This window comes from Eumetopias jubatus, unplaced genomic scaffold, assembly GCF_037043125.1.
Source record: "Eumetopias jubatus isolate StellerSeaLion01/CBP00866 unplaced genomic scaffold, mEumJub1_p1.0 scaffold_4, whole genome shotgun sequence".
Classification (NCBI taxonomy): Eukaryota; Metazoa; Chordata; class Mammalia; order Carnivora; family Otariidae; genus Eumetopias; species Eumetopias jubatus.
The window spans coordinates 75,877,740-75,905,096 of NW_028274810.1; the positions used below are offsets into that span (position 1 = coordinate 75,877,740).

Here is a 27,357-nt window from a genome sequence, read left to right on the forward strand (position 1 = left end):
TGAAAGAAGTCAATCTGAAAAGGCTACATGTTCCATGACTCCAACTGTATGACATTCTGAAAAAGGCAAAACTATGGAGACAGTAAAACAAAAACAAAACCGTGTGTGTGTGTGTGTGTGTGTGTGTGTGTGTGTGTGTGTGTATCTCAGTGGGTGCCAGGGGCTAGAGAAGAGGGAGGGATGAAGAGGCAGAGCACAGATGATTTGTACCATTGTGGCATGGGATGCCAATAGTGAAGGAGGTTGTGGGAATGGGGAACAGGGGGCATATGGGAACTCCGTACTTTCCACTCAATTTTGCTGCCTTCAATTTCAACCTAAAACTGCCTTCAATAAAGTCTATTAATTTTTTAGATTATTTTTCATATCATTACTATGTGGATAATATATTCCAGATGCACAAGACATGATAGAACATGCAGTGTTTCCCAAACTTATTTCAGCGTTTTTGTGGAACACCTTTTAGCATCTCACATGCCTCATAAGCGGCTTATGAGCTGCTGCTTTGAGCCACTCCATTCTCCCCTACCCCCACCTACCATGACCCTCATTCAGTTTTTGCCATCCGTCTGCTCCCCTAGGTCTGGTCTTGTTCCCTCAAACACATTGTTCTCCACAATGCAAGGGTGAGCTGCCTAAAACTCAACTCTGACAGTGTCACTCTACCATTCATAACACTAAGGCCAGACTCCCTCTTAGGGTATATAGGAAGCACCCACGGTCTGGCTTGGCCGCACCTCAGTCTCCTCTCTCCCCATACCAACTCACATCAGACCTTACAGACATTGCACTGCTTGTGCTTCCCCAAATGAGCTGTGTTCCTGCAGGTGCTCTTGTCTTTGTTCCCAGGGTACTATCTGTCTGGAATACTCTTCTCCCCACTCCCATCCAACCTGCCGGGTAACTCCTACCTCTCCTTTAGGACTCAGCTCAACGCCCTTATCCTTAGAGAGTTTCCCCTGACTGGGCTAGGAGCCCCTTAGCTCCCATAATCCACCATCTAAGCAATTCTAAGTCTGTTGCCCTGTGAGACGGTGAGCTTCTTAAGAGCAGGAACAATGTCAGATTCATTTTTCCTGATCTGTTGTTCCCAAATTCTAAAAGCTGATGGGCCCCTAAGGCTCAGTCCTCTTCTCGCTATGCCTCCTCCTTAGGTACTTCATCTGATCTCATGGCTTTACATACCACCCATACCTGATGACTCTGAGACTGAGAGCCCCAGCCAAACAATTTCCAACACAGACATTTACACTTGCTCTATTCTTTTTCCAGATCTCCACATGAGTGGCTGCTTCTTCAGGTCTCAGTTCAAATGTAACTTTCTGACTACTCCAGTTTAGCGGTCCCACACCCACTCTCTCCCCTTAACTCATATCTGAAATTAAATAGTTTGCTTGTTTATTGTCTGTCTCTCCCACCATACCATCCCATGAAATTGGTAAGTATTAATTCATTGCTTTATTCCAGAGCCTATGACAGTATTTGGCACATTGTAAAAACACTTACTAAATATTTGTTGAATGAATTAATGCCCAACATAGGTCTGGCACATAATACTTGTTGGCATTTGAGTGCTAAGGATCCAATACTGTGCAGAACGTACCACAAGAATTGCTTCATTTGACCTTAAATATGACCATTAGCTCCATTTTACACTGAGACCTAAGGGTTCAGTAGCTTGCCCGGAAAGGAACATGGATACTGGCAGCCTGATCCAGAGCTTACTTTCTTCGCCACTGCGCTATCTTCTCATTTACCTCTGGAAGTATTTAAAAGATGTACTCAAAGGAAAGAAGGGAGGGAGGAAGGGAGGCAGGTCTCAGCTTCTCTATCTGGTGGGGGAGAAAAGGACTTCAAGTTTCGATGTTCTGTGGCTCTAGCAGGAGCAGATATCCACACTTCCCTCAGCTCGCAACTCTAGACACCACTGGACAAAGGACAGGGGTCCCCCCCTCTGACTGCCTGAGCCTGGTCCCGGTCCTTGGGCATCCCCAGTATAAAATTTTTTAAAACACAGGAAGTGGGGGAACTGCTCCTGGAAAGCAGAAAACCAAGATGCAACTCACCCTCCTCCATGAGTGATACACAGTAACAGCCAAGCAAAGGGTCCTTCCCTGCAATATTTATTAAGGAATTTACACATACACAGGAGAAAGGCAACCAGGAATTGTGGTTCCCACAGGTGAAATCTTTTAAGCAAAGTTTTCTTGTTTTAATATTCAGGTAGGGTGAACAATGACTGACAGGAAAACTGTCCAGGCTCTCTGCCTCACACACCTGGAGAAGGTGGGGAAACAGAGCAGCCTGGGATACACAGGCATGAAAGAGTGATTGGCAGATGGGGGGGGGAGCTATGCATGAGATTGCAATTTTTTTTTTAACTATATGAAAAAGTGGCAACAGTTTTAGGCTGTTGATAAATTAACTCCTCTCTGTGTAAACCTAAAACAAAAACAAAAACACCCAGAGCATATGGGGAAAGAGTGGGAGGTGAAACACACCACACACACACACACACACACACACACACGCACACACACATTAAGCTGTGCATTCCCACTGGAGGGGCTAGTCCTCCAGCCATAGAGCCAGATCCCACTGCAGGTAGGATGGAGGCAGGGCAGGGTGTGTGTTCTTGTGCAGGACCTTCATAAAGTCTTTGGTGCTAATGAAGGCTAACTGAAGCCATGAGTCCTGAAGCCTCAGGTCCAGAAAGCATTTCAGGGCAAAGTAGAGTAATATTTTTGCTCATCCTCACAGGAGGGGGTTTGCCTCAGCCCAGGGCTAGGGCCAACCCGATCTAAGACTCAAGGAGTATTTAATTTGATTTCAGTACTTTCTTCATTCCCATAAATTATGGGAGCACAGTGTCTCCTTCTTCAACCAAAAATTTAAACATGTAGAAATAGCTTAGCAACGCATACAGAAGTACCTCTGAACCCTCCCCACTTTGCCTAAAAGACAACAACTCCAGACCTTTCTGAGAGGTTTTAACCTCAGGGGAAAGGTACTCAAAGGTGTGCACCTTTCTCCCACAGTTTAAGTGCCTTCTGCCAACAATTCCTAAGGTGCTGGTGCCAGGAGAGGACAGGCTGAGGCTGCAGAGGAGGTCGGGATGGCTAGGGGACACGTACAACATAGAGCAACAGAGAGGTCTGCATGTCTGAGAAGTGGCTGGGCTGGGCAGAATGCCAAACCCCAAACGACAGATTGAGCAATTTCTAAACCAAACAGAGAGGTAGGAAAGGGGGATGGGATGGGGGAGTTGGGGAAAGAGGAAAACTGGGAGAGAGAGGGTTGATGAGAGTGGTAGCCATACAGGTGTTTTTGTTTTTACTTCCACATCTGAGGGCTGAGAGTCTGATTTGCTGCCTGTCCATTTCCGCCGCTCATCGACTGTCCATAGCTCAGCACGCCATGGGCTCCACAGAAGTTCATCCCAGCCATCTGCTGGGTCATCTGAAAGGGAGAGAGGAGACTTTTAGACCAGGCTGTGGGCATGCAGCCAGTTACTGCAAAAAGGCAGGGGAGGAGTCCTTCCATCTGCGGGGAGGGGCTGATTAGGACAAAGGGAAACTGTTATGGTACAGATCTGCCCTGAACCTTAATAGATCATTTTGAGGGCTCCAGACCACGTAAATGAAGGACTTCGCAGAAGGGAGGTGTTGACAGAGACTAATGCTCAGGGAGGGAAAGGAGTCCTGGAGCTAGTCAACATCAAAGCAGCATGAGACGTTCTTTTTCCTTTCTAGTCTCTCATCCTAAAAAGAAGGGGCCTATTGTTAACTTGCTAGCCCCAAGAGCATGCAGACGAGCCCCCAGCACTCCTGTCTTATCTCCAGCAGAGTTATTACTGTCAGTGCCACTGAAAGTGGTTGTGCACGCTCAAGCAGAGAGAAAAGGAAAAAGAAACTGGACTGTTTGGAATGAACAAAGGAAGGCAAAAAGAAAGAAAAAGGAGAAAAAAGACCAATGGGTCTTCGGTGTGTGAGAGGGGAAGTTGCTGGGAGAAAAGAACCAGTGGAATAAGGTCTGAGTGGGGCTGGGGACTCCTTATGAATGAGACTGAAAGACTGGCCTCTGGCAGTGAAGAGAGGAAAACTATTTATCAAGAAAAATGCCTTAAATCTCCCAAGCCTGGGACATTTCTGTGTAAGTTCTTTTTCTTGAGGAGAAGGGCTGTTTTTCTCCCACCAACTTTTTTTTTTTTAAGATTTTATTTATTTATTTGACAGAGAGAGACACAGCGAGAGAGGGAACACAAGCAGGGGGAGTGGGAGAGGGAGAAGCAGGCTTCCCGCCAAGCAGGGAGCCCGATGTGGGACTCGATCCCAGGACCCTGGGATCATGACCCGAGCCGAAGGCAGACGCTCAACCGACTGAGCCACCCAGGCATCCTGCCCACCAACTTTTTTTAAAGAAAACCTCAAGCTTATAGAAAAGTTGAAAGAACAATATAATGGAACCCATATATCCTTCCTTAAATTCACAACTGTCAACACCTTGCCCCATTTTTTCTCTGAGATCTATATATCTTGTATGGGACCTTCGTACATATGTATGTGTACATGTTTGATGCGCACTGAAAACTGCAGATGTCCTGACATTTCACCTTTTAGTAAGTCAGGAGGCATCTCAGAAGAAAGAATACTTTCCTGGACCCACAAAACAAGAAATTTAATATGAATACAATACTCTAATATAGGTTACATTTCATTTTCATATTCCTTAGTCTCCCTTTAATACAGAACAGTTCCCCCACCACTTTTTCTTTCCTGACATTGTTTTCGGAATCCAGGCCAGTTATTTTGCAGAAAATCCTTCAATTTGGATTTACCTCACATTTTCATCACACATGATTGGATCAAGTTAAACATGACGTGATATCATGTCCTCCTCAGTACAAGATACCAGGAAGCACGTGATGTTCATTTGTCCCATTGTTGGTAATTTTACATTTGAGCACCCACTACCATGGGTAGTATCCACCATGTCTTTTTTTTTTTTTTTACTGTAATTAGTAAGTAATCTAAAGGGTATTTCTTTGAGAATATGTGAATATCCTATTCTTTCTACAATTACCAGTTGCCATTCTTCTGTAAAGAAGGCTTTCCCTCCCTCTTTCCCACACACATTTCAAAAAATGTATCACTATGGACTCATGGGATTCATTTCCTTTAGTGTTATAATTCATCAGTGTCATTCCTTTTGATGTTCAAATTGTCCCATAGTTGGACAGTGGGAGCCTCCAGAAGTTGGCTCATGTGTCCTTTTGACATGTTCTCACCAGTTTCATAGCACTTCATTACTTATACAAATAAATAGGAAGGACTGAAAATAGCAAATTCAAATACCAACTATGAAAGCTAGAAAAAGAAGATCAGAGTAACTCAAAAGGCAGATATAAAAGGATATAATAAAGATAAACCAGAAATTAAGGTCAAAAACAAGTAAAGAAAAAATGTAGAATAAATAAAACAAAATCCTGTGGGTTTTTTATATATGTATATGTATAATTAACAAAATAGACTACTAGTTAACCTAATAGAAAGGGCAAGGGGGAAGGAAACCACAAACATACAAAATAAGACGTGACAAGGGAGAAATAACCATTGAAACAGGAAACTAAAAAATCATGAGACAGACTGCTTGGCTTAACCTTTGATAAATGAATTTGAAACCCCTGATAAATTAGCTAATCTAGGTATTATCTCTTCTTTTTTTTTCCCAAAGATTTTTTAGCTAATCTAGGTAAACAGAGTTTTCCAAAGCTGACTTTCATAGAACAAAGAGAGAATGCTATCAAAGAATTACTACATAAAAAAGCAAAAGGCCTGCATAACTGCATGTGGGAATTCTACCCAATCTCCAAAGACCTACATAAACTATTCCAGACTACAGAGAAAGGGAAACATGAAAATAGTTTTTATACAGCAGGTGAACATTGTCATCCAAACCTGAGAAAGACCGCGTGTGCATGCATACGTGTGGGCACACACACATGCCACTCCAACTCTTTGCCCATCTTTGTGTTCAGACTTTAAATCACTTTGTTTCAGTGGATTTTTTTGTATCTAGTATAAGATTAGGCATTGCTTTGTAAGCCAATTTAAACATCTTTTTCTTTTCATAGAAGAGCTACCTGTTGATATGACTGATGTTTGGTCTTAATTCTATCATGTTACATTTTTACTGTGTTTGTTATATTTGCTGTACTTCATAGTCTATGTATTCTATTTTGTTGTAAAGTATTCCTTTGGTATTTATAAAGCTTCATTTTTTGTTCTAGTGGTTACCTTTATACTAATAATTTCTGTCTTTTGCTTCCTTTATTCTGTACTCAAGCTTCTACCATTTGGCGTGTCAGCTTATTACACCCTTTAACTTCCACCTATTTCCTATGCAATAATTTATCCTACCTCCTCCTTTTTATCTTCTCCTCTTTTTTTAATCTTCTCTTCTTACCATTGTTTGTTCTGAGTAAAACATATGTTTTTCTATCCTTGTCATTACCTTAGTTTTAGTCTTAGATTCTCAATTAAACATTTATTCACCATCAGTCCTTTTGCCAAAATGTCCCGACTCATCTCTTAGATGGATGAAGCTTATCTTCTGGTACATTCCACAGGAAAGACTTATAAGTATGATATTCTCTGATTTCTTGCATATTTAAGATTTTTTTAAACAGCCTCAATCCTTGAAGGATAGCTTGTCTGGCTGTAAAATACTTGTCTCACATGTATGTGAGTATCTTGAAAATACTACTCCCATTGCTTTTTTTTTTTTTTTTTGCATTTAGAAGTCTAATGTCAAGCTGAGTGGTTTTTTTTCTTTAAAAAATGGCAGATCTGGGGGGATGAGAGGTAAGGAGAGGGTTGGAGCCCTGAGAATTTTTCTTGTTCCATAAAATCTAAAAGTTTACTGGGATGTATGTTAGAGTTGACCATTCTGGGTCAGCTTTTCCATACACAGTGGGATCCTTCAACATTATATTGAAGTCTTTTATTTATAGGATATTTTCTTGTATTATAGATTTAAATATATTAATTCTGCTCCACTATTTAGTTTTTCTTCTTTGGAGTCTCCAATTATGTTAGGCCTTCTTTGCTTAATTTCTACATTACCTTCTCTTAGATTTATTTTCCTGCTTCCTATATTTAGTTTCCATTCTCTGACCTGTGTCATACCTTTCTTCAAAGCCAAATATATTTTCAGTTGAACCTATTCTCCTTTGGCTAACTTGTAATTCAGACTTTATTTCTAAGATAATTGCGTCTTTCTTCAATTTCTTTCCTGAATTCAGTAAAGTTTCATTTCATAACTTCCAGTTTTTTTGTCCATTTTGGTTCTAAGTTTTTAGATTTCTGATTCAAGCTGTTTCGTCTTCAAGTGTTAAAGGACATTTCATTCAGGTTGGTGGCTTGTGTAACAGTTTTCTTCTGTTCATGGCTGTTTTGGGAGGGAGAATTTTCATTTCTTGATACGTTTTGATTTTCATTTTCTATTTCATCTCATAGCAGTTTGTATAAATGTCACCGGCCACTTTCTATTTATTTTGTAGTGCCTTATTTTTCCGAATCAGGAATAATAGATAGGTGTGAGAGTTCCGGGAGACTTACTAGATTTCTTAGTTCAAGAGCACCCTCTTCTGTTGGTATTGTGAAATTATTTGGAAGGAGGGGAGAGGATGGTTTATCTTTTCATTTTGTGTTTCCTTTTTCCACTTCTCATTTCTTACTTTCCCTTCACTACCAGGTCCCCAAAGAGCACCTCTTCCTTCTAAGTCACCCCCATAGGGGAGGCCTGGGTGGCTCCGTCGGTTAAGCAACCAGCTTTCAGTTCTGGCTCAGGTCATGAAGGTCGTGAGATCAAGCCGAGTCAGGCTCCACGCTGGCTAGGCACGGGCCCTGCTTAAGATTCCAAGTCACCCAGGGCGCCTGGGTGGCTCAGATGGTTAAGTGTCTGCCTTCGGCTCAGGTCATGATCCCAGGGTCCTGGGATTGAGCCCCGCATCGGGCTCCCTGCTTAGCGGGGGGCCTGCTTCTCCCACTTCCTCTGCTTCTCCCCCTGCTCTCTATCTCTGTGTCTCAAATGAATAAATAAAAAAAACTTAAAAAAAAAAAAAGATTCCAAGTCACCCCCATTACCCTAGAAGCAATGCTTTTCCAGAGCTACCACATTTAACCCCATATATTTCAAGCACCTCATTTTCAATTCTCCACATAACTAGAGTTCTAATTGCGAAGTCTCAGACCTTTTCTCACCATGCCTCTAATCAGGGTGGGTCTTCTTTCCAGGGGGTGATTTTACCTATGTTCTGTCATCTCCAGCCCCCTGCTCCCTCTCCTCTTTCCACATAGTCTCTCCGATGCTGGCTCTGCCGGATTTGGGTGTTTACTGCCATGTAATTTGAAGTCTGCAGTATTCTGTCTACTAGATGTGGCAGTCATGGGTTATGAGTGGTTTTATTTGCATTCCTTATTTACCTATATAGGGTTTTTTAAATTTTTGTTTTGAGGAATGTGTGGAGAAATTTAGATTGAGGCAATTACCCTCATTCTACAGTAACCCAGAACTCCTCAGGAAGTCTGACATTAGGTAGACCTTCTAGGAAAAAAAAAAGGGTGGGGAAGGGTGGCAAACTTAAGAATGTCTCTGCATTGTCTCATTTACGTTAGTTATAAGGGTTCAAAGGATAAGGGAGTGATGACATGAGACAGCCTTGAGGAAGGCTCAAAACTCTTGTCCCAAGGAAAATGGTGTATCTTACCTGAGTAAGGTTCCACTGCAGCTGCTGAGCTGGCTGAACCCCATACATAGTCTGCGGCATGGCTGCCATGCCTGCCATGTAGCCAGCCTGCTGGGTGGTCATCATCCCATTTGGCACACCCATCATTGAAGCCTGCATGCCACCCATATAGCCTGCAGGCATGGCCATGGGGGCAACCATCCCAGAAGCTCCTGGCTGAGCTCCCATGCCTACTGGCGGGGGCATCATGCTCCCCATTATGCTGTTAGGAGGTGTGACCCCAGGGAAGCTGGGGTAGGCTGTGGGATACGCCATCTGAGCCGGAGCCATGAACATTGCTGCCAAGAAAACAAGCAGAGAACTATTTAAGAGGAAAGTGTACCAAGTCAGTCCAAACCCACTGGCTACTCCTTTCTGGCTAAAATTTCTCAGTAGCATTTCTACTCCACTCAGAATGCTCTTTTACATAGCAGAACAGTTAGATTCTCTACAAGACTTGCAATGGCTTACCACTGGACTGCTGACCTAGCCACTTTCCTTTCAGGGTCCAGGTCCAGACCTTGAGTCAGACTTCATAGAGGTGTGACACCAGACCCCACAAAAGTATGGCTCTGAGTTACATTAATATCTACCTCCTGACACTTTGTAGCTTCACAAAGAATGTCATGTTCAGGCCTGTTTAGGGTATAATGTCCTGGGGCCCCAAAGCAACTATCCCCTATTACAACAAATAATTCCTGCACATAAGTCCTCATGTCTCTGTCTAGCGTAATGCCACTACCCCCGTGAAACCTACCTTGGGCAGGCATTTGAGGTGTCTGGGATCCATACAGTGAAAGGATGGAGTCTTTAGAGAGTTGTTTCTTGCCTGTTTCTTCTGATTTGCTCCCTGGCTCTGGAAACAGGTTCAGGTTTTCAGGAACAGAGCCGGCACTCCCTGCAGTTGGCATGGAACCTACAACCTTGGGGCAAAAGGAGCAGGGGGAGAGGGGAGAATTGGAACGGTCCTCACAGAGGTCTCGGTAAGGACCGCCCTCATTTCTCTGCTGCTTCTACATTCATGGGCAAGTGAATAGTTTCCTGACATTTCTACCACACAAATATTGAAAACACCTGATAGTTAAGCTCTGGTGCAATTCTTTATTCTACAGTTGAACAATGTGATTTGGTGAAAAACAAACAAACAAAAATCTACAAATGACGCAGCCACAGAGAACTGAGTTTAGACCCCAGTGCAGCCATTTACTAGTTGCGTAACGAGAGGCTAGTCATAACTCTTCTGAATTAATGTTTCCTCATCTATAAAATACCCATTTTGCAGGGCTGTGGTAAATATTTTCAGTTATAAAAGAAATATGCGAATGGATATACTAAATCACCTAGCGCTGTGCCTGGTTATAAGCAGGTATTCCACAAATGGTAGCCATTAACAGTTTCAAGTCTTTCACACCTCCAAATTCTCTGGCAGTAACCCTCATGCTGGGGAGCTGACCTAAAGTACCATTCTTTACAGTGTGACACACCTTCAACAGAAGCCCACTCAAAGGACCCATTTTTGGGGGGGGCAGGAGACAAAATGGAATGACAGTAATCCTAGGCTGTAACAGAGATGACAGGGTTAAGGGAAGAATCAAGAATTAAGAAAACCAAAGTCCAATTCCATCAAGGAAGTATGAATTGGTTCCATATTATCAAAATTATTCTTTTCAGAATGTCCTTTAATTCTAAGGCGCCCACATGACTCACCTTTCTGGAAACTGAAGAAGAGGGGGATGGAACAGAAGCCAAAAGGTCTAAATCCTTCTCTAGGGTATTGCTGGTCTTACTATTTGCCATGGAGCAGGACACAGGAGCATCTGGAAAGAGAGAGCAAAGCTCAACTGTAGCACTGCTCATTAAGCCCATGCCTTCCTTCTATTCTAGACACAAAGCAGACAGAGAAAACCTATATGCTCCATCAGGGACCTGGAAATCTAGGCTTCGGAAACCATTTAGCTTGGATGGGGCATCTCAAAAAAGGCCTCACCTTACCCTCCCAGGAACATGCTGGAGAAGCCTGCGGCCCAGCTATCTGGGATGGGGCAGCAGAAATCCAGACCTGAAGGCTATCTCAGCCTCCTAGCAAAGGGGCTGGCTGGCTCCCTTCTGGCTATATGAGGGGTAGAGCTGTGTAGCTTTCATCTCTTTTTTTCAGAGATAAATGGAAGGTATAGAAATTATAAACCTAAATAGCCAATAACCTAAATCAGCAGAAATGCACTGAAACCAAAGTATTACAGCCATGATATCTGCGAAAGGTAAAGAATAGGTTCTATTTCTGAAAGGGGCAGAACCACTAGTTCAGGGTTTCAAAGGTTTGGAGAAAAATAACCACAAGGTTAATAGGCCATCTCAGAAACAGGATGTGCCTGAAAAATGAGAGGGATGGGGACATGGCTCCTGGGTGCTGGTTTAGTGAAACTTGCTAACATTTACTGAATGCTTAGTTTGTGCCAGGCAAGGGGCAAAGAGCTTCAGAGGAACGATCTCACTGAATCCTCCCAACAACACTTCTGAAGTAGAGATGGTTATCATCCTTATGACACAGATTAGGAAAGCAATGTTCAGAGGTTAAGTAAACTAACCAGGGTCACAAAGATAGTAAGTGGCAGAGATGGGACTCTAACTCCAAACCACTACGCTATACTGTTGCTCTGAAAAGTGTAAACACTTCTTAGAATGACTGCTCAGATGTAAAACAACAGAAAAAACATGAGAGAACAATATTAACGATGAAAACACAAACTGAAGAATCCCATCACTACCTAGCTTCCCAGGGTGACAGAGAATTCATCATAATGTGTAAGATTATGGGAGTGGGAAAAGTCTGACTCTTACCAAGGCCCAACAAATCCATGACAGGGGCTGAGGATTTCGGGGAGCTTTTCCGAGGTAGCTGTGGATCTTCTTTTTTCTGTGGCTAAGGTGAAAATATGTTAAAGAAAGAAATAAACAGGTGTTTTTGAACGCTTTTTTCCCTTCATCACTGTAAAGCCACAGGTGTTCTTGTGGTATTCCTCAGAGTTCCAAAGAAAGAAAACTCAGGAAGTGTCAGGCGAAAGAATCACGTCAGGAAGCACAAGTGCATAAACCAAACCTAAAGTGAAAAAGATATCATCTGTGCTTGTTTGGCTTTCTGAAACCAAGACAACCACAGAGCAGGAGGGTCAACAAAAATAGCAGGTTTTGATCCCAGGAAAAGCCAAGAATAAAGATAGCTGTTTTGTGGTGTAAGAGCCAAGAGCCAACAAATCTCCCAGTGATTAGAAAAACTTTAATACCAAAAGGGAGATCAGTTTAAAGACTACCTAATTCACTCTGCCCGTATCATTAATGACTGTGTTCTGCAGACAGTACGATTCAGAATGATAGTCAAAGACTCTTCCTTAAGCAAATAGTAAAAAGTCCTCTCTCCCAAGATTCCAAGCTCTTATATTGGAGTATCCACTACTACAGCCACAACATCCTGTGAAAAAAGAAAGGTGTCTACTTCAAGATGACAAAGCAAGAATACAAGAAGGATTAAAACGGATCAGTATGGCCCCACTTCTGGACTGTACTTTTTTTTTTTTAAAGCCTTTATTTATTTATTCATGAGAGACAGAGAGAGAAAGAGAGAGAGAGAGAGAGGCAGAGGGAGAAGCAGGCTCCCAAGGAGCAGGGAGCCCGACACGGGACTCGATCCCAGGACCCTGGGATCATGACCTGAGCCGAAGGCAGACGCTTAACCATCTGAGCCACCCAGGCGCCCTCTGGACTGTTCTTAACTGCAAAAGGAAAATGAGGTAGAGAGCATCTAATGAGAGAGGATGCATGTAGCATCTGCTTCAGGAGGTATCACACAGTCACGGCATTCTGGCATGGAAAGTGCCTCTTGCTCAGATAGGACAGATGCAGTTCCCAAACCCCCAACTGGCCCCAAAGAGAAGCGTCACAGAGCAGATCAGGCAACAGCAAGGCAATGCGAAAGCATCAGAAATGGCAGCCGGCAATCTAATCTAAATGTGGAACCCTTTGGCCCCAGGTAAAATGGTGCAATATGCTACCGACCCCACCCCACCCACCAGAAAGCCTCCTTCCCCTCCCCTCCACATATAAACACATCCGAGGCCATCCACCTAGTGCAAAAACTTTCCCACTTACCATTTTAACTTTCTCAAAAACAACAGGTTCCATTTTTTTCTCTGGAGCTGGTTCACTTCCTCTTTTCCACTTGTCATCTTTTTCTTTCTATATAATGATTTAACAAAACAAGACAAAGAACACAGGCCCCATGGTGACTAACAGTTTGACAAATTTTAATTCCAAATGTGCAAAAAGGACACAAAAAGTTCCTACTGAATCTGATGCAGGAGTCTGCCAAACTTAGGGGTTTCTTTGTACGGGGCATGAGAGCTGGTCTCTTCCACATTAGCCTCAATACTGTAACAGGCAACTTTCACATCTCATTAAGTACCCCTTGTTCTGTCTAACTCATCTATGACTCCTGAAATTGAGTCCAGGCTACCTACAGAAGTTATAAACGTTTCACCAGTTGGCTGCCCCTTTGGGACCCAAATTTAACTTGCTCATCCTTTGAGGGGTCCCCCCCTCACTTGGTACACCAGTAAATAAATTCGTGTTCACCTTACTTGACATACATCCTTTGTGATTTTAAATTCAATCATAAGTCCTCTCAATCTTCATTTCCTTTTTTTTAAAATCAGAAAATAAACTGTAATTTCAAGCTTAAAGATTAGGAAAACAAAAAATTAAGGAAATAGGGGAAAAAAAAGAGTAAAAGGATCAAAGTATCCCTTTTAGGGTGTCCTAAATGAGTTGCCTGAATAAAATAAGAAAGCACATCAAAAATAAAAGGTTAGAAAGTCTCAGTTTTTGTTACTTCCAGAGGCAGTTTCATAATACTTTCATAGATTATAATATTATTGGTCTCATTTTTAACATCAAATGAACATCTAAACGCAAAACAGAACCACAGAGTAAACTTAAGAACACAGACATATAAAAGGAAGTACATTCAAAAAAATATTCAGCCTTGCCAATGATCAAAAAGTGAGATTTAGGGTGCCTGGGTGGCTCAGTTGGTTAAGCGACTGCCTTCGGCTCAGGTCATGATCCTGGAGTCCCGGGATCGAGTCCCACATCGGGCTCCCTGCTCAGCGGGGAGTCTGCTTCTCCCTCTGACCCTCTTCCCTCTCGTGCTATCTCTCATTCTCTCTCTCTCAAATAAATAAATAAATAAAAAGTGAGATTTAAAATACTTTTTTGAGGGGAGAAAATAATACCTGATGTTGATAGGGATGGAGTAAAACTAGCTCTCTTCTACAATGCTGAGAAGACAGCATAAAACAGTACAACTTCTGGGAAGTATACTGGCAAAAGTAGGAAAAGACAAACACTGAACCGCTCTAACCTAGATAATACTGTATCTTGTAATGTATCTTAAGAAAATAATCCAAAATATGGAAATATAACCTTATGCACCAAGAAGTTCATCCCAGAATTATTTATGAAGAAAAATTTAAACATCCTTTCTTGTCTTCTATATTGTCTCCTCCGCAGAAGGAGAATGGTAAAATATACTGTGATCTAGTAACTCACTGAAGGGTGCAACAATGAAAAGTTATGAACATTATATAAGTAACATAAAAATACATGACATGCTAAACTGAATGAAAATAGTAGACAATCTATATTATAATTGTGCCTCCTAAAAGTAACTACAAAAAAGAGGTTACACACCAAGGTGATCATCACTGGTAAAGATGATAAAGGTAGGCATGGATTTTCCACTTTAATTTTCATATCTGTAATATGATATTATAATCACAAAGAACACATGTGACTATGTCTGTTTCATACATGATGTAATGCTTTAATACAGAACACTTTATTTCTTGAAGTAAAAAATGCTTTATCTGCCCATTTAAAAATAATACTCTAACAGAGCAACTTTTTTTCAATTTGATATTAACTGTCTTCACTTAGCAAATATTAATTCTTGGCATATAAATCTTCACAAGAATATTTTTAAAAATTAAGTACATCAAATAAAAATTCTTGGAATAGCTTTTTGGTAAACAGGAGGTCTTTCTTTCCTAAGTGAAAACATTCAGTGAGTAACACAGGCTGTTTACATGGGTACAGTACACCAGCAACATAATTCTGAATGAATAGTATCTTCATATGGCAACTCTTCCCTCCTCCCCCATCTTCTGGATTATCTCAGATACTCTTTTCTGACCTCATCTGATTTCATATCTTTTGGTACAATGAACAGAGCTAAGCAGACAGACTACAATTTTCTATAAATCAAAGGAAATCTGTGTGCTTTGGTTCCAAACTTTTTTTGATGATGCCATCCAAGTTGTGGCTGTACACTGGGTTGATTCTTTCGTGGAACAGTTATGACAAATTCCAGGTCCCTTTTCTGGATGACTATGAAGTAAGAGTCCTTCACACTAAGTTGAGAAGGAATATCTTTACCTAACTAAATGTAGTACCTTGCACTTACTTGCCTACATTGAAACTCACCTACTAGTTGATGCCCCTTTTCACACAAGCCCAAAAGATCAATCTGGAGCAGATTCCAATTAGTTTGACTTTAAATCACCTGGAAGGACTTAGAGCCCTGTATATCCTCCGTTAAAATACAAAACTAGATAGATGATAGAGAGATAAGACTCACGCTAGAGCTGGAGAATCCCATACTCTCTATACTTCTGTAGCTAAAGAAATAGTCAATTATTCCTAAGCAAGTTTACTATAGAATTTATCAAAGGCTTTTTTAGGTTGTCATACTGGTTCCTCTTTAGTTGTCATTAGTCAGGTGCCTTTTTTTCTTCCGGAAACCTTTTGTGTTTCCTCCTGTGTGTTATACTTGTCCTAGTTACACTGTATTTCAGATTCTAATGACATGCCTAGGATGGAAGAAAGCAAGCTTGGTAACTGGTAGTCTCTTTCTAAAACCCTTCTCAGGAACAGGGTCCCACTATGTCCATCGACACACTGGAAATACACACAGGCCAAACTGAAGAAAACTTTGGTGATTTAATTAATTTTGTTGACTTCATTTACAGAAAAAAATACATATATACACAGACATTTATACACATAGATACACACACATATTACTGCTTGATCCAGTATGCCCAACATGTCCATTTGAAGAAATAATTTGGAACTGGGAATCATTTACACCTAAATACAGATCAAGGCAAAGAACTCACTCATGGTTTGCCCTGTCTGTCTCTGACACAAAAGTCTGCTCCATTATATCTCATGGCCTTGATTCAATAACTGGCTTTATTCTGCTCCTTTTTTTTTTTTTTTAATGATTTTGGAGTATTTCAGTAGCTCTTCTCAAATTCTTCCCTGGCCTGATTTATAAGCAAATTACTCATTTTGAACAAAGCTTGAAAGATTTATAACCAACCCTAAAGGCATTGATGTCCAAACTTCGGTCCATGTATTTCTTCTTCTCATATTTATCTCGAATAAATCCCTCGACAGCTCTGCAAAAAGCTTATTAAGGATAAATCAAACAAATCTTTCCCACACTATGACTCTAAAAGGTCAATCTGTATTCAACGGAATGTTGTTCTCCTCTCTCCCTCCTGCCTGGTTTCTCCATATGGCTCCTATTTCTTCACATGCAGTTTCCCTGACCAAAACCTTAAAATGCTCCCTTCACAGTTACTGCAGGGAATCACCATTTCCTATGATTTTCCTTCAGGATAATGATAGCAGCAAATGGGATTAATCTTCATATTGACATCAGAGGAACCCGTGGCTCTTCTAGAATACAGGTAAAGCAGTCAATGATCTATTTTAAAGCCCTTGGGTCAAAGGCCTTAAACAAAGGCACCTGAGTGCCCCTTAAAACTATAAGCCCTAGAGCCCCACTACCAGATTCTGATCAGTGTCTCTTCTGCAGGGCCCCAAGTCTGCATTTTAACAGGTTCCACCAGTACCCAACAAAAAGCAAACTCTAACAAGACAGTCTACAAACCACATTTTAAGAAGCACTGCCTTTAGGGGATTTGGTTTTGTGAGCAGGGTACTATCCCCTGTTGAGGGGATGGGGGAAGAAAGTTATTGATTAACTGGTCAGTAACAGTTCATTCTTTCACATAGGACATAGAAAAGGCATTAAAAACGAATGGTAGTTTTGCTGATTCAATACAGCAATCTATTCTTTTTAGCACACAATAGCTTCAAAGATCGAAAAACTATCAGACATGTCACTTTATGGGAGAACTCACAGTGAACCACTGCAGTCTTAATTCCTGAATGAGTCTTCCCCATGTGACAGCACCATTCCGATATTAGAAAGTATAAATATGCTTTTTGTATGTGTTGGTGGCAGAAGAGAAAAAAGCAAGACTTTGACTAAACCACATAGAGATGGCCTGGTCAGATCAAGGGGCTTGAGTCTTGTGTGACTCTCCCAAAACACCAAAATACCAGTCAGCCTTCTAAGTTGCTCCAGAAAAGATACGGGTCTATTTGAGGTCGCCGAAAAGTCTCAGGAAGATAGGCTTCATAAAGTCGGTTTGCCTTTCCATTCCCCATCTCTTGCATGCACTGCAATCAAAGAGATGTGGAAACATGGAATTTCAGATGAGGAAAGACTTGAAAAACTTCTCGCCCGACTGCAGCATTTTACAATTGAAGAACCAATCTGACAGCGGCAGAACCAAGATCTACGTGCATACTCTGATTTCTGGTCCACAATTCTCTCTACTCTATTGGCAATCATTTGCCTCCATGGTTGTCCTTCCCACCCCCCACCCCCTAGTGCTTTTTATTGAAAAATTTGTCTGACAAGATACATTTAATTCAGTAATAACTCAAGACCCCATTTGAAAGCCCAAGACACTTAACTACCAATTAAAATGTCCACTTGATAGGCAATAATCAGTACCTAATCAGGCGGGCAATAATTGAGCAATAACTATAATTTTGAGTTTATACTATTAATTAATCTATTCAGCTTTATTACAAAGAAGTGTGTTTCCCATTAGACCTTTGAAAAAGATTCCTTAACGCTTGTGAGGGACAAATCTCAGAATTTTTTAAAACTTCAAATTTCCAAATACCTCCACGGCATGTAATTTCCTTCATAAGATACAGTAAAGTGTAACTGAAAAATACAACTAATCTTTTAGACTTTTAGTGAATCTATAAAAGCAGTCTAAAGTAATTTCTAAAGCCCTTTTCTGGTTAAGAAAACCTCTTATTTCTATCACCAACTTTAGCAACTGTTTTCTTTGGATCCTTTCTTCCCACCCCCAAAACCCCCCCAAAAAAGAAAAAAAGTTTTAATTACTTTTAAAAGTTTTGATGTGGGAAGAGAATAGAAAAGAATGAAGCCACATAGAGGTGCAGATCTTAAGCCAGCTAGACTCGCTAACTTAAGTGTCTTACTCCCAGCCCACCAACCTAACAGCAAGCAAGATTCACACACATATTTTAGCGATAAAATATTATTTCTATAAGTTGGAGGATGTGTGTGTGTGTGCACGCGCGCACGTGACTATATAAAACTACAAATGTTAGATCTGCACATGCCAGGGGCCTTAGAAAATAATCCAAAGATTCCCCCTTTATACCCTGGGGGTATATCCATGGGGTCCTAGACCATCGACTTTGGGTTTTGAAGGAGGTAAAATATGGGTAGGGTAACTTATATCTTAAATAGAAAGAGTAAAAATTTCTCTATTAAGGTATAAGAATCTGACATAAGTGTTTCACAACTAAATTTTTCTTTATCTTCACCTTTGTGCCCAGTATGACTGAAATTCATATGGAACTACTCTTACATGGAAATACGGGACCAGCTGACTCACTGTTGGGCCATGTAAGTACCTGAATCTGTTCTTGAGTCCACTGGTCGAGGTTAACTGATTTTACCCTGGATATGTGCACCCCCAGATTCCTGTGGATTCCAGCACATCGAATGCAGATGAATACACCAATGTTCCAGGAGGCCCATCGTGGCCCTGTGAAGGTGAGGAACAGGGCAGTAAAATACAAATTAAAACAACATTCAAGGCCCAAGCTGGAATACTTAGATCATCAGACAACATTTCTGCTAGAACATAAATGAGAGAAATGTTACCACATTCACCCTTTTTATAGGTTTTGTTCACTCCTCCATGATCAGCGCTTTTTTTTTTTAAGTTTAGCTTAAATTTAAAGGTATAGTACTGTGGTTTTTTTTAGTATATTCACACAGTTGTGCAACCATTACCACTATTTAATTCCAAAACATTTTCATCCCCCCAAAAAGAAATTGCAAACCCATTAAAAGGCACTCCCCATTTCCTCTCAATTCCTCCCCACCAGGCCCCTGGCAACCACAAATCTCTCTGTCTCTATAGATTTGCCAATTCTCAATATTTCATGTAAGTGGAATTATACAGTATGTGGGCATGTGCGTATGGAGGAGCTTTTTACAGTGTCCGATAATGCGACTGCTAAAATGCAGATGTTATAATACTGTTAACTTATACAAAAAATAATTCCAGGAGAATAGTGCAAGGTCATGTCACATTCTATTTAGTATCTTGCATGAATAGCCTTCTCTCAAGAAACTTTTCAATGATTGTGGAGCCTGGATTCAGTTTTCCTACTAGGAAAAAACATACAGACATGCCATGCCAGCCCAAGTCTCAGCCTGAAATTTAAAACTTTATTTATCTTCCCCTCCCCACCAGGCCTATAAAATATGCATCCTGATTAACTTAATAGGATCCTCTCCCCTTGAGCCGCTGTCCCTAGTTTACCCAACTACAGAATTACCTCAATTCAAGACTGTCAAATAACAAAGATGCTTATTGCAATAAAAAAGAAATCTCAGGTATACATTTTAATATAAAACTGTTACATAATCTCCCATCCCTTGCCACCTTTGTTTATTCTAATAATCACTCCAGAAAATCATCAAACTCCTCTTCATAGTTTTTATACAGGAAAAAAACAACTTGCTTTTATATGCTACCTGCCAAAAAATTACTGAAAAATCACTAATATTTCCTTCTCCATCATTCCACTAGGCAGAAATTTACCACATAAAATAAGCATGATATCAAAGTTAGAGATTGCAATAGAGTGAAAAGACACCAAATAATTTTTACAGAGATAAACAGGATCTGTTGGAAGAGCCAAGGGTACCAGACTTCAATTCTGCCAGACACAATTACTTGGTTGGTCTGCAGGTTTTGACAGCCATTTTAATGAACAATGCTAGAATCATACGGCAGAAAATTATTCTTAGAAATCTGAATTCACATTATTAATAAGAATGTAATTTCCTTAATATCATTCAGATATTATGGCAAATACTGTAAATACAGAAAGCTCAAATCCTCCCTATAACCACCAGGGGGTGTACTCTGCCTGAAATTTTATCCCAATATCTTCTGATTGCTACTTTTTTTTTATTATGTTAATCACCATACATTACATCACTAGTTTTTGATGTAGTGTTCCATGATTCATTGTTTGTGCATAACACCCAGTGCTCCATGCAGAATATGCCCTCCTTAATACCCACCACCCCACCCCCTCCCCTCTAGAACCCTCAGTTTGTTTTTCAGAGTCCATAGTCTCTCATGGTTCGTCTCCCCCTCCGATTTCCCCCTCTTCATTCTTCCCCTCCTGCTATCTTCTTTTTTTTTTTAACATATAATGTATTATTTGTTTCAGAGGTACAGGTCTGTGATTCAACAGTCTTATGCAATTCACAGCGCTCACCATAGCACATAACCCTCCCCAATGTCCATCACCCAGCCACCCCATCCCCCCCACCCCCCACCACTCCAGCAACCCTCAGTTTGTTTCCTGAGATTCAGAATTCCTCATATCAGTGAGGTCATATGATACATGTCTTTCTCTGATTGACTTATTTCACTCCTGATTGCTACTATCTTGATAGGCTCAGATTTATCTTCTAAAAAAAACCTTCAGTCCCTTGAAATCCCTAAGTGGATGTGCATAGCAGGTCTGCCATACACTTGATAACACGCAAATGATGAACACACATCTTTCACTGGTGGGAAACTATATAAAAACAAAATGAAAGGCCTCCACAGATATGAATGAGGTTTCTTAGGGTGTTGTGTGTCTACGTCGCGCTACAGTTTTCATAAAGGAATACAGGTAAGATTTAAGTTATATGGGATTAAAAAATGGGACCAAAAGCTAATATTTCATATTTCTTTACCATTTTCTCTTTGCTCTAGATTCTAGAACACATAACGAGATAGTTAAAATATATTTGTTTGCTAACACAATCAGAAGCCACAAGACTAAATAAAAGTTAGCTATGGAATGTTACGCCCTAAGTCCACAGAAGGTGATTCCCAATCATCTAAGCCACTGTCACAGCTGTGGAATTTCTCCAGCTCCCATTACAGAGGATGTAAAGTCCCTTTGCCTCTGAGGAATACAAGACCAAGACCTCATACTCTGGAGCCACTAACAAGGCCTCAGTACAAAAATGCAGGCAATAATATTTTCATGAAAAGTCAGAGAGCCTCCTCTGCTCCCCTCCCACATCTGTCCACAATCTTTTCCCAGTGAAATAGTGATAGTTCTAGCTCAGACACTCAGCCTCCTTTAGTTTTAAGCCACTAGATTGATTAGTCAATAACTACATGCTCGCTCCATAAAAGATTATGAAACTGGGTAAGAGGAAAATACAAAAGACAAAAGTTACTTTATATGGCTGAAAATGTGGAAAACGGTGTTATTAAAAGTACAGTTTTTGCAGCCAGAAAAAGCTTAGGTTTGAATGTTAGCTCCATTAATAATTAGCTGTGTGACCTTCAGAGATACTTAAACTTGCTAATAAGCCTCAGTTTCATCATCTATAAAATGTGTACCTCACAGAATACAGAGGGATAACAATAGAAGAGAGCTACATGTAATAACATGGTATAAAATGAGATTTCCAGAACCCACTTCCCATTCATCATCTTCCCTGTAAAGGCTAGTTAACTCATTAATATGCATATACCAACACTCTATGCAACACCACAGAATGCTTCTTTTTAGACAGGAATAGGAGTTCCAGTCTTAAAATGTTAGAACCAAAATTGACTGACTGAACATCTGAAAGAAAAAATTTGCCCTGGATCCAATTTCAAATCTTCTAAGAAACATGAAATTTTATAAGCAAATTCCTTTATCTCCCTGAAAATATTCCTTGAAAATATACTATTTAACCCCCACCTATTCCCCTTCTCTGCCATACTCCCCCACCCTGCCTTTGTGCCCACACATATATTCACGACACATACAAAGGCCCCAAACTGTCAACCTGACATACTTGGATTCCACAGTACCTGGGATTGCTGCAGCAAGGCCAGTCTACTTAAATCTGGTAAACTTGCAAAGATAAAAACAATTGTTCAATACACATTGGTCATGGCAACGAAGGAGGAAATACAAAAGATACCCCTTCAAAGCTGAAAATGGAGACTCTGAGGGCAATATTCTTAACTATTTTGAAAGCAAACAGGATAGAGAAGCGATATAAACTGGTAGTAATTAGCATAACACAAGAACAAGGTCAGGGCTAAGTGAACATATTCCACAGGCACTAAGAGCGGGTTCCAGAAGCATTAAGTAATGTTAAAACTAACACACAACCACTCTGCAGTAAGCAATCAGTGAAAAATTTTAAAGTATATGGATTTGGTTGATCTGTCAAGAATTTGACTGTGATAAGTACCAGCCCAGGATCAGGGAAATCTGGGCTTACACTGAGTAGTTGCATATGTTCTGACAAGTCTCTCTAGGGCTTATGTTTCCATTTGTAAAATGGAAAGCATGTAAGTAAATCCTATTTACATTCAACTACTGGACAGCTTCTACATACTAACTATTGCTGTCCCGCTGTAAATTTCCTTTGCTGCTCTAACTTCCCCCACCAGCAGACTGCTAGCCTTAGAGGATTCTGGGCTTGAGAAGTCAGTAGAAAGAAGAAAACTACAATTACAGACAGCTTGAAGCTACTATTATAATAATTACGGCTTGTTGATCTCTAACCTATGGAGTTCCAAACAAATAAGTATTGAGCAAAAGAAAAACACACTGATACATCGATGGCTACACATACTGAGACTGGCCAGCATCCTGGAGCAGTTGAAAAGATCTTCGACAGGAAGGGTCAAGGAAGAAAAAGATCCCTTCCATCTCATATCCAAGCCCTGCTGAATCTACCCTGGAAACTCCCCAAATCTATCAATCTCTACTTAAACCTATCTCACCTATAAACATTCATTCTTTGAACATTATTTACTGAGTACCTACTATGTGTCAAACACTCGGCCTGCTTAGGTACTAGGGATACAAAGGCAGAGACAGTACAAATGAGATCCCCTGATTCAAAGAGCTCACAGACTAACTGGTCTCTAGCCTCCTACCAGAATAATTTTTCTAAAACTCAAATCTGTACACATCAGAACCCTGAATATAAACCTTACACAGGTCTCATACAGAGATGAGAAAATGTGAACTCGTGAGAATTTTCTGAATGGCATATTCCAAACTAAGCTCTCAATCTCTTGCCACAGAACCTGCTCTTCCTCCATCCTTCTTAGGATCTTAGTCAATTACACCTCCACCCATTCAACTGCATCAGTCAGAAATGTATATGCCTTTCTCTCTCAACCCTCCATATCTACACCATCACCAAGACCGAAATCTCTCTCAGTTGTTTCCCTTCTCTCCATCGGCAACCCTATTTCTCTAATACAAAGTCTCCAGATCTCCTGGACTAGTGCAATAGCCTTCTGATGTCTCTCCACTTTTACTTTTATGTTCTCTTCCCCTCTAGCCCCAAACCAAAACCATTCTCCACAAAACAGCCAGCTTGAACTCTTAGAGAAGCACAAGCAACCTTGTCATTCAGCTGTGTAAAACCTTTCCATGAAAGGCTTCCTACTATCACTGTTGGATTAAAGAACAAAATGCTTAACATGGTCTCCACTTCCCCAGCCTCCCAATTACAATACCAGTCTTCTTTCATTTCCTCAAAGCACCAACATGTTCCTACTTAGGGCTTTTGGCCTTTGTACACACGGACCCCACTGCCTAAAAAGCTCTTTCCCCAACCACCATCTGCCACTTGTAGCCTGGTCAACTCCTATATATATCAAAGGTCTCAGCTGTAAAGTTTCTTCCTCAAAGGAATCTTTCCTTGGGCCCCCAATCTAAACCAGTGATACTCTCTCTTCCGTCTTTTCTTCTGGTTTTTGCATTTTACTATAGAAAATTTCAAATGCACAAAAGCAGAGTATAATTAACCATCACCTTCTGCAATTATCAATCTCTGGTCAATGGTTTTTCAGCCATACTCCCACACACTTTCCTGTATGGAAAAGGCTGTATGAGCATCTCTCAGGGATTGCAGAGACACGATCCCTGCACAGTGGATGGGCAAACCACGAGCCCCAAGGTCACTTCTACAACCTTGGAACATTTTGAAGCAAATCTCAACTATCATACCATTTGATCTGTATATAATTTGGTGGAAATCAGTAAAAGATAGGAATTTTTAAAGGTTACAAACTTTCATTTACCGTTTGCTTTTTCCTAAGTTGTACCACACTTTATCATATTTTTATTTGTGTGATGGTTTAACACATTTTTCCACTAAACCATGAGTGCCACAAGAGCAGACAGCAGATCTGGGCATACATACCACAGTTCCTCAGAGAGGTAAATATTTAAAAGTAAGTAAATCCTTTGACTCCCCCCTCTCAACCCATTCAATTCATCAGGGACAGAACAGGTAAGAATTCATCAGGGAAACAACAGGTTAAGAACACAAATATATTAAGAACATTCATTAATATATTAAGAATGATTTAATAAAAATTAGAAATAACAGATTACATAAATGTAGCTTTCTAATATATAAGTATTTCCATGTTATACTATTTTTTTAAAAGATTTTATTTTTAAGTAATCTCTAACACCCAACATGAGGCTCGAACCCACAACCCCCAGATCAAGAGTTGCACGCTCCATTGACTGAGCCAGCCAGGTGCCCCCATGTTATACTAATCTTAAAAGCCAGTTTGGTTTTTTTTAAGATTTTATTTATTTATTTGACGGAGAGAGACACAGCGAGAGAGGGAACACAAGCAGTGGGAGTGGGAGAGGGAGAAGCAGGCTTTCCGCTGAACAGGGAGCCCGATGCGGGGCTCGATCCCAGGACCCTGGGATCATAACCCGAGCTGAAGGAAGACGCTTAACGACTGAGCCACCCAGGCGCTCCTTAAAATCTAGTTTTAAAACAGTGTATGCAAAACAATTCCATTTTAAAGAGTGTGATTAAATATATACATATGCACAGAAAAAATATCTAGAAGAACATATGTAAAATATTAAAAGCTATTATTTCTGGGTAGTAGGGTTGTGAAATATCTATTTTCTTCTCTATATTTTTATGTACTCACTGAATTGTTTGCAATGAACTTCTATTACTTTTGTAATAAGAAAAAACAGTACAGATATTTGAAAAACAACACAGCCATCCATGACTTCTTACTGGCTGCAGGAGAGGCTGAAACACCTTAACACAACATATAAAACCCTCTAGGAGCTTGTGCTTTACACATGCTGAGCAAATCATCACTCTGAAATGTACTCATATGTACACACTGCCATGTACTCATACCTGTTTACCTACACCTTTCTTCCTACCTGGAATGGCTTTCTCCCTATTTCCTGCTTCACAAATTTCAAAATCCAGTCCAGTGTCACCTCCTCTGTGAGGCCCTCTAATGGAATAAATCTTGGCCTTTTTTATAGCTAATAGTCACTGTATGCTTTGTTCTTCTAATATTTAATATCCTATTATAGCTAGTTGCTTCCAAGTCTCTTTTGCCCTAAATAGACTGTGAGCTCTAGAAGGCAAGGACCACACTCCTTCATCATTTATCCCAAATATTTAGCCCAATGCTTGCAAATAGTACATCCAAAATTAATATTTGTTAAATGAAGTCCTCAAAAAGATAAAAAGTATATATAATTTTTTTTTCCTGTTTTGCAAAATGGAGATGTTTTCAAACACCTTAATGGTGAAGCTACCACACAGAAAAGGGATTAGGTTACTTTGGTGAGGCTCCAAAGGCAGAAGTAGCACCAGTGAGTAGAAGTTAATTTTAGCATACTCTGGGGAAGAAATTTGTAATAATCAAGGCTGTACAAAAACAAATACAGCCTATCCAGAAATGGTAGAATCCAGTAAGTACAGGTGTTGAAGCAGAGGCTGTATGAGCATCTCTCAGGGATTGCAGAGACACGATCCCTGCACAGTGGATGGGCAAACCACAAGCCCCAAGGTCACTTCTACACCACAGTTCTACTAGCTGATTTGTAGGTAATGGCGGGGGGGGGGTCCCTTCCTGCTTGACGTTCAATGGCTCTGAAAATGCAGCATGAGATAATCAATTTATGAAGATGTTAGGTTTTGATGAACCTAAAGAACTGAATCAAATTCAGTGTCTGGAGCCTGTGACTGGCACTGAAAACTGGTCTGAATGTGACAGACACTTGAGGAAGATGCTAAATCAACGAACTCTGGTTTGAAAACAGAGGTTATTTGACTTGGCCCACCGTTAACTCCAACACAAAATTTGGGAGTCAAAGTGATGAAGAAGCAGTGATTATGTGAAGAACAATTCTCAATGATAGTTACCTCAGCTCCAATCATCATGTCCCTTCACCCCGATTCACTACAAAGCATATACAGAAACACCAGGGCCATCTTGGAAAAATTAAGTAAGGCTGGTGAGAGGTACATTCACCAGCCTATTTTCATCTCTACAGAAGAAAATTCACTTAGTTCCCTTTTCTAAAATAACAATAAACAGAAACTTTTAATTTCTGTATGTACAAACATTTTAAGGAACCATCAGATCAAAATAAGGGCTTACTCAATCAACCTCTGCTCTCAGGATGTTCTGCAAGAGAAGTTCCTTTCCATCCGGTCTGTCTTACAAGAATGCTGTTTCCTTTTACAAAAAGAGACACTGTCCACGTTCATGTATTTGAAAAAAGCAGAAGTTAAGCTTTTTAAACGTTTGAGACAAAGCAAATTGAAACTTTTCTGAGACTGATTAGAGAATAAAAGTAAATACTACACCAAGAATTTTAAATTGAGAAATCAAGAGGTAGAAAGAACCTTAGAAGTCACTGAGTCTAATCCCTCACTGAATGCAGGAGATCATTCTACAGGAGACCACCTGGGTCCTCCTTTAACAGCTCCAGTGCTAAGTCAGTTATGTACCATTTCAAAAGGTAGTCACGTTTACTGTTAGATGGCAATCACTATTAGAGATGCCTTCCTAATACTGAGTCCCATTATTCTGCATTTTTATCTCCTGGTGCTGCTTCTAGACTCCTCCGGTATTTATATAAAATAACAAGGTATGCAAGATAAAGATGGAACTTAAGATAGCAGCTACTCAGGGGTGCGTGGATAGTTCAGTCGGTTAAGCATTCGACTTTTGGTTTCAGCTCAGGTCATGATCTCAGGTCATGATCCT

The 27,357-nt window shown here is 40.5% G+C and overlaps 1 protein-coding gene across 1 annotated transcript in view; it reads right to left on the reverse strand.

Moving 5' to 3' along the window:
- Window positions 1-2,107: 2,107 nt before the first annotated feature.
- The window catches only part of SMAP2 (small ArfGAP2), a 45,785-nt gene continuing 20,535 nt past the window's right edge, over window positions 2,108-27,357 (reverse strand). Inside the window, exons 2-10 of the mRNA XM_028123232.1 lie at window positions 18,659-18,792; window positions 17,289-17,374; window positions 16,224-16,302; window positions 12,932-13,018; window positions 11,627-11,708; window positions 10,496-10,605; window positions 9,546-9,711; window positions 8,771-9,087; window positions 2,108-3,459 (exon numbers count right to left, since the gene is read on the reverse strand). Coding sequence (XP_027979033.1) covers window positions 3,334-3,459; window positions 8,771-9,087; window positions 9,546-9,711; window positions 10,496-10,605; window positions 11,627-11,708; window positions 12,932-13,018; window positions 16,224-16,302; window positions 17,289-17,374; window positions 18,659-18,792 — 1,187 coding nt within the window. The 3' untranslated portion in view covers window positions 2,108-3,333. The remainder of the gene's footprint in view (window positions 3,460-8,770; window positions 9,088-9,545; window positions 9,712-10,495; window positions 10,606-11,626; window positions 11,709-12,931; window positions 13,019-16,223; window positions 16,303-17,288; window positions 17,375-18,658; window positions 18,793-27,357) is intronic.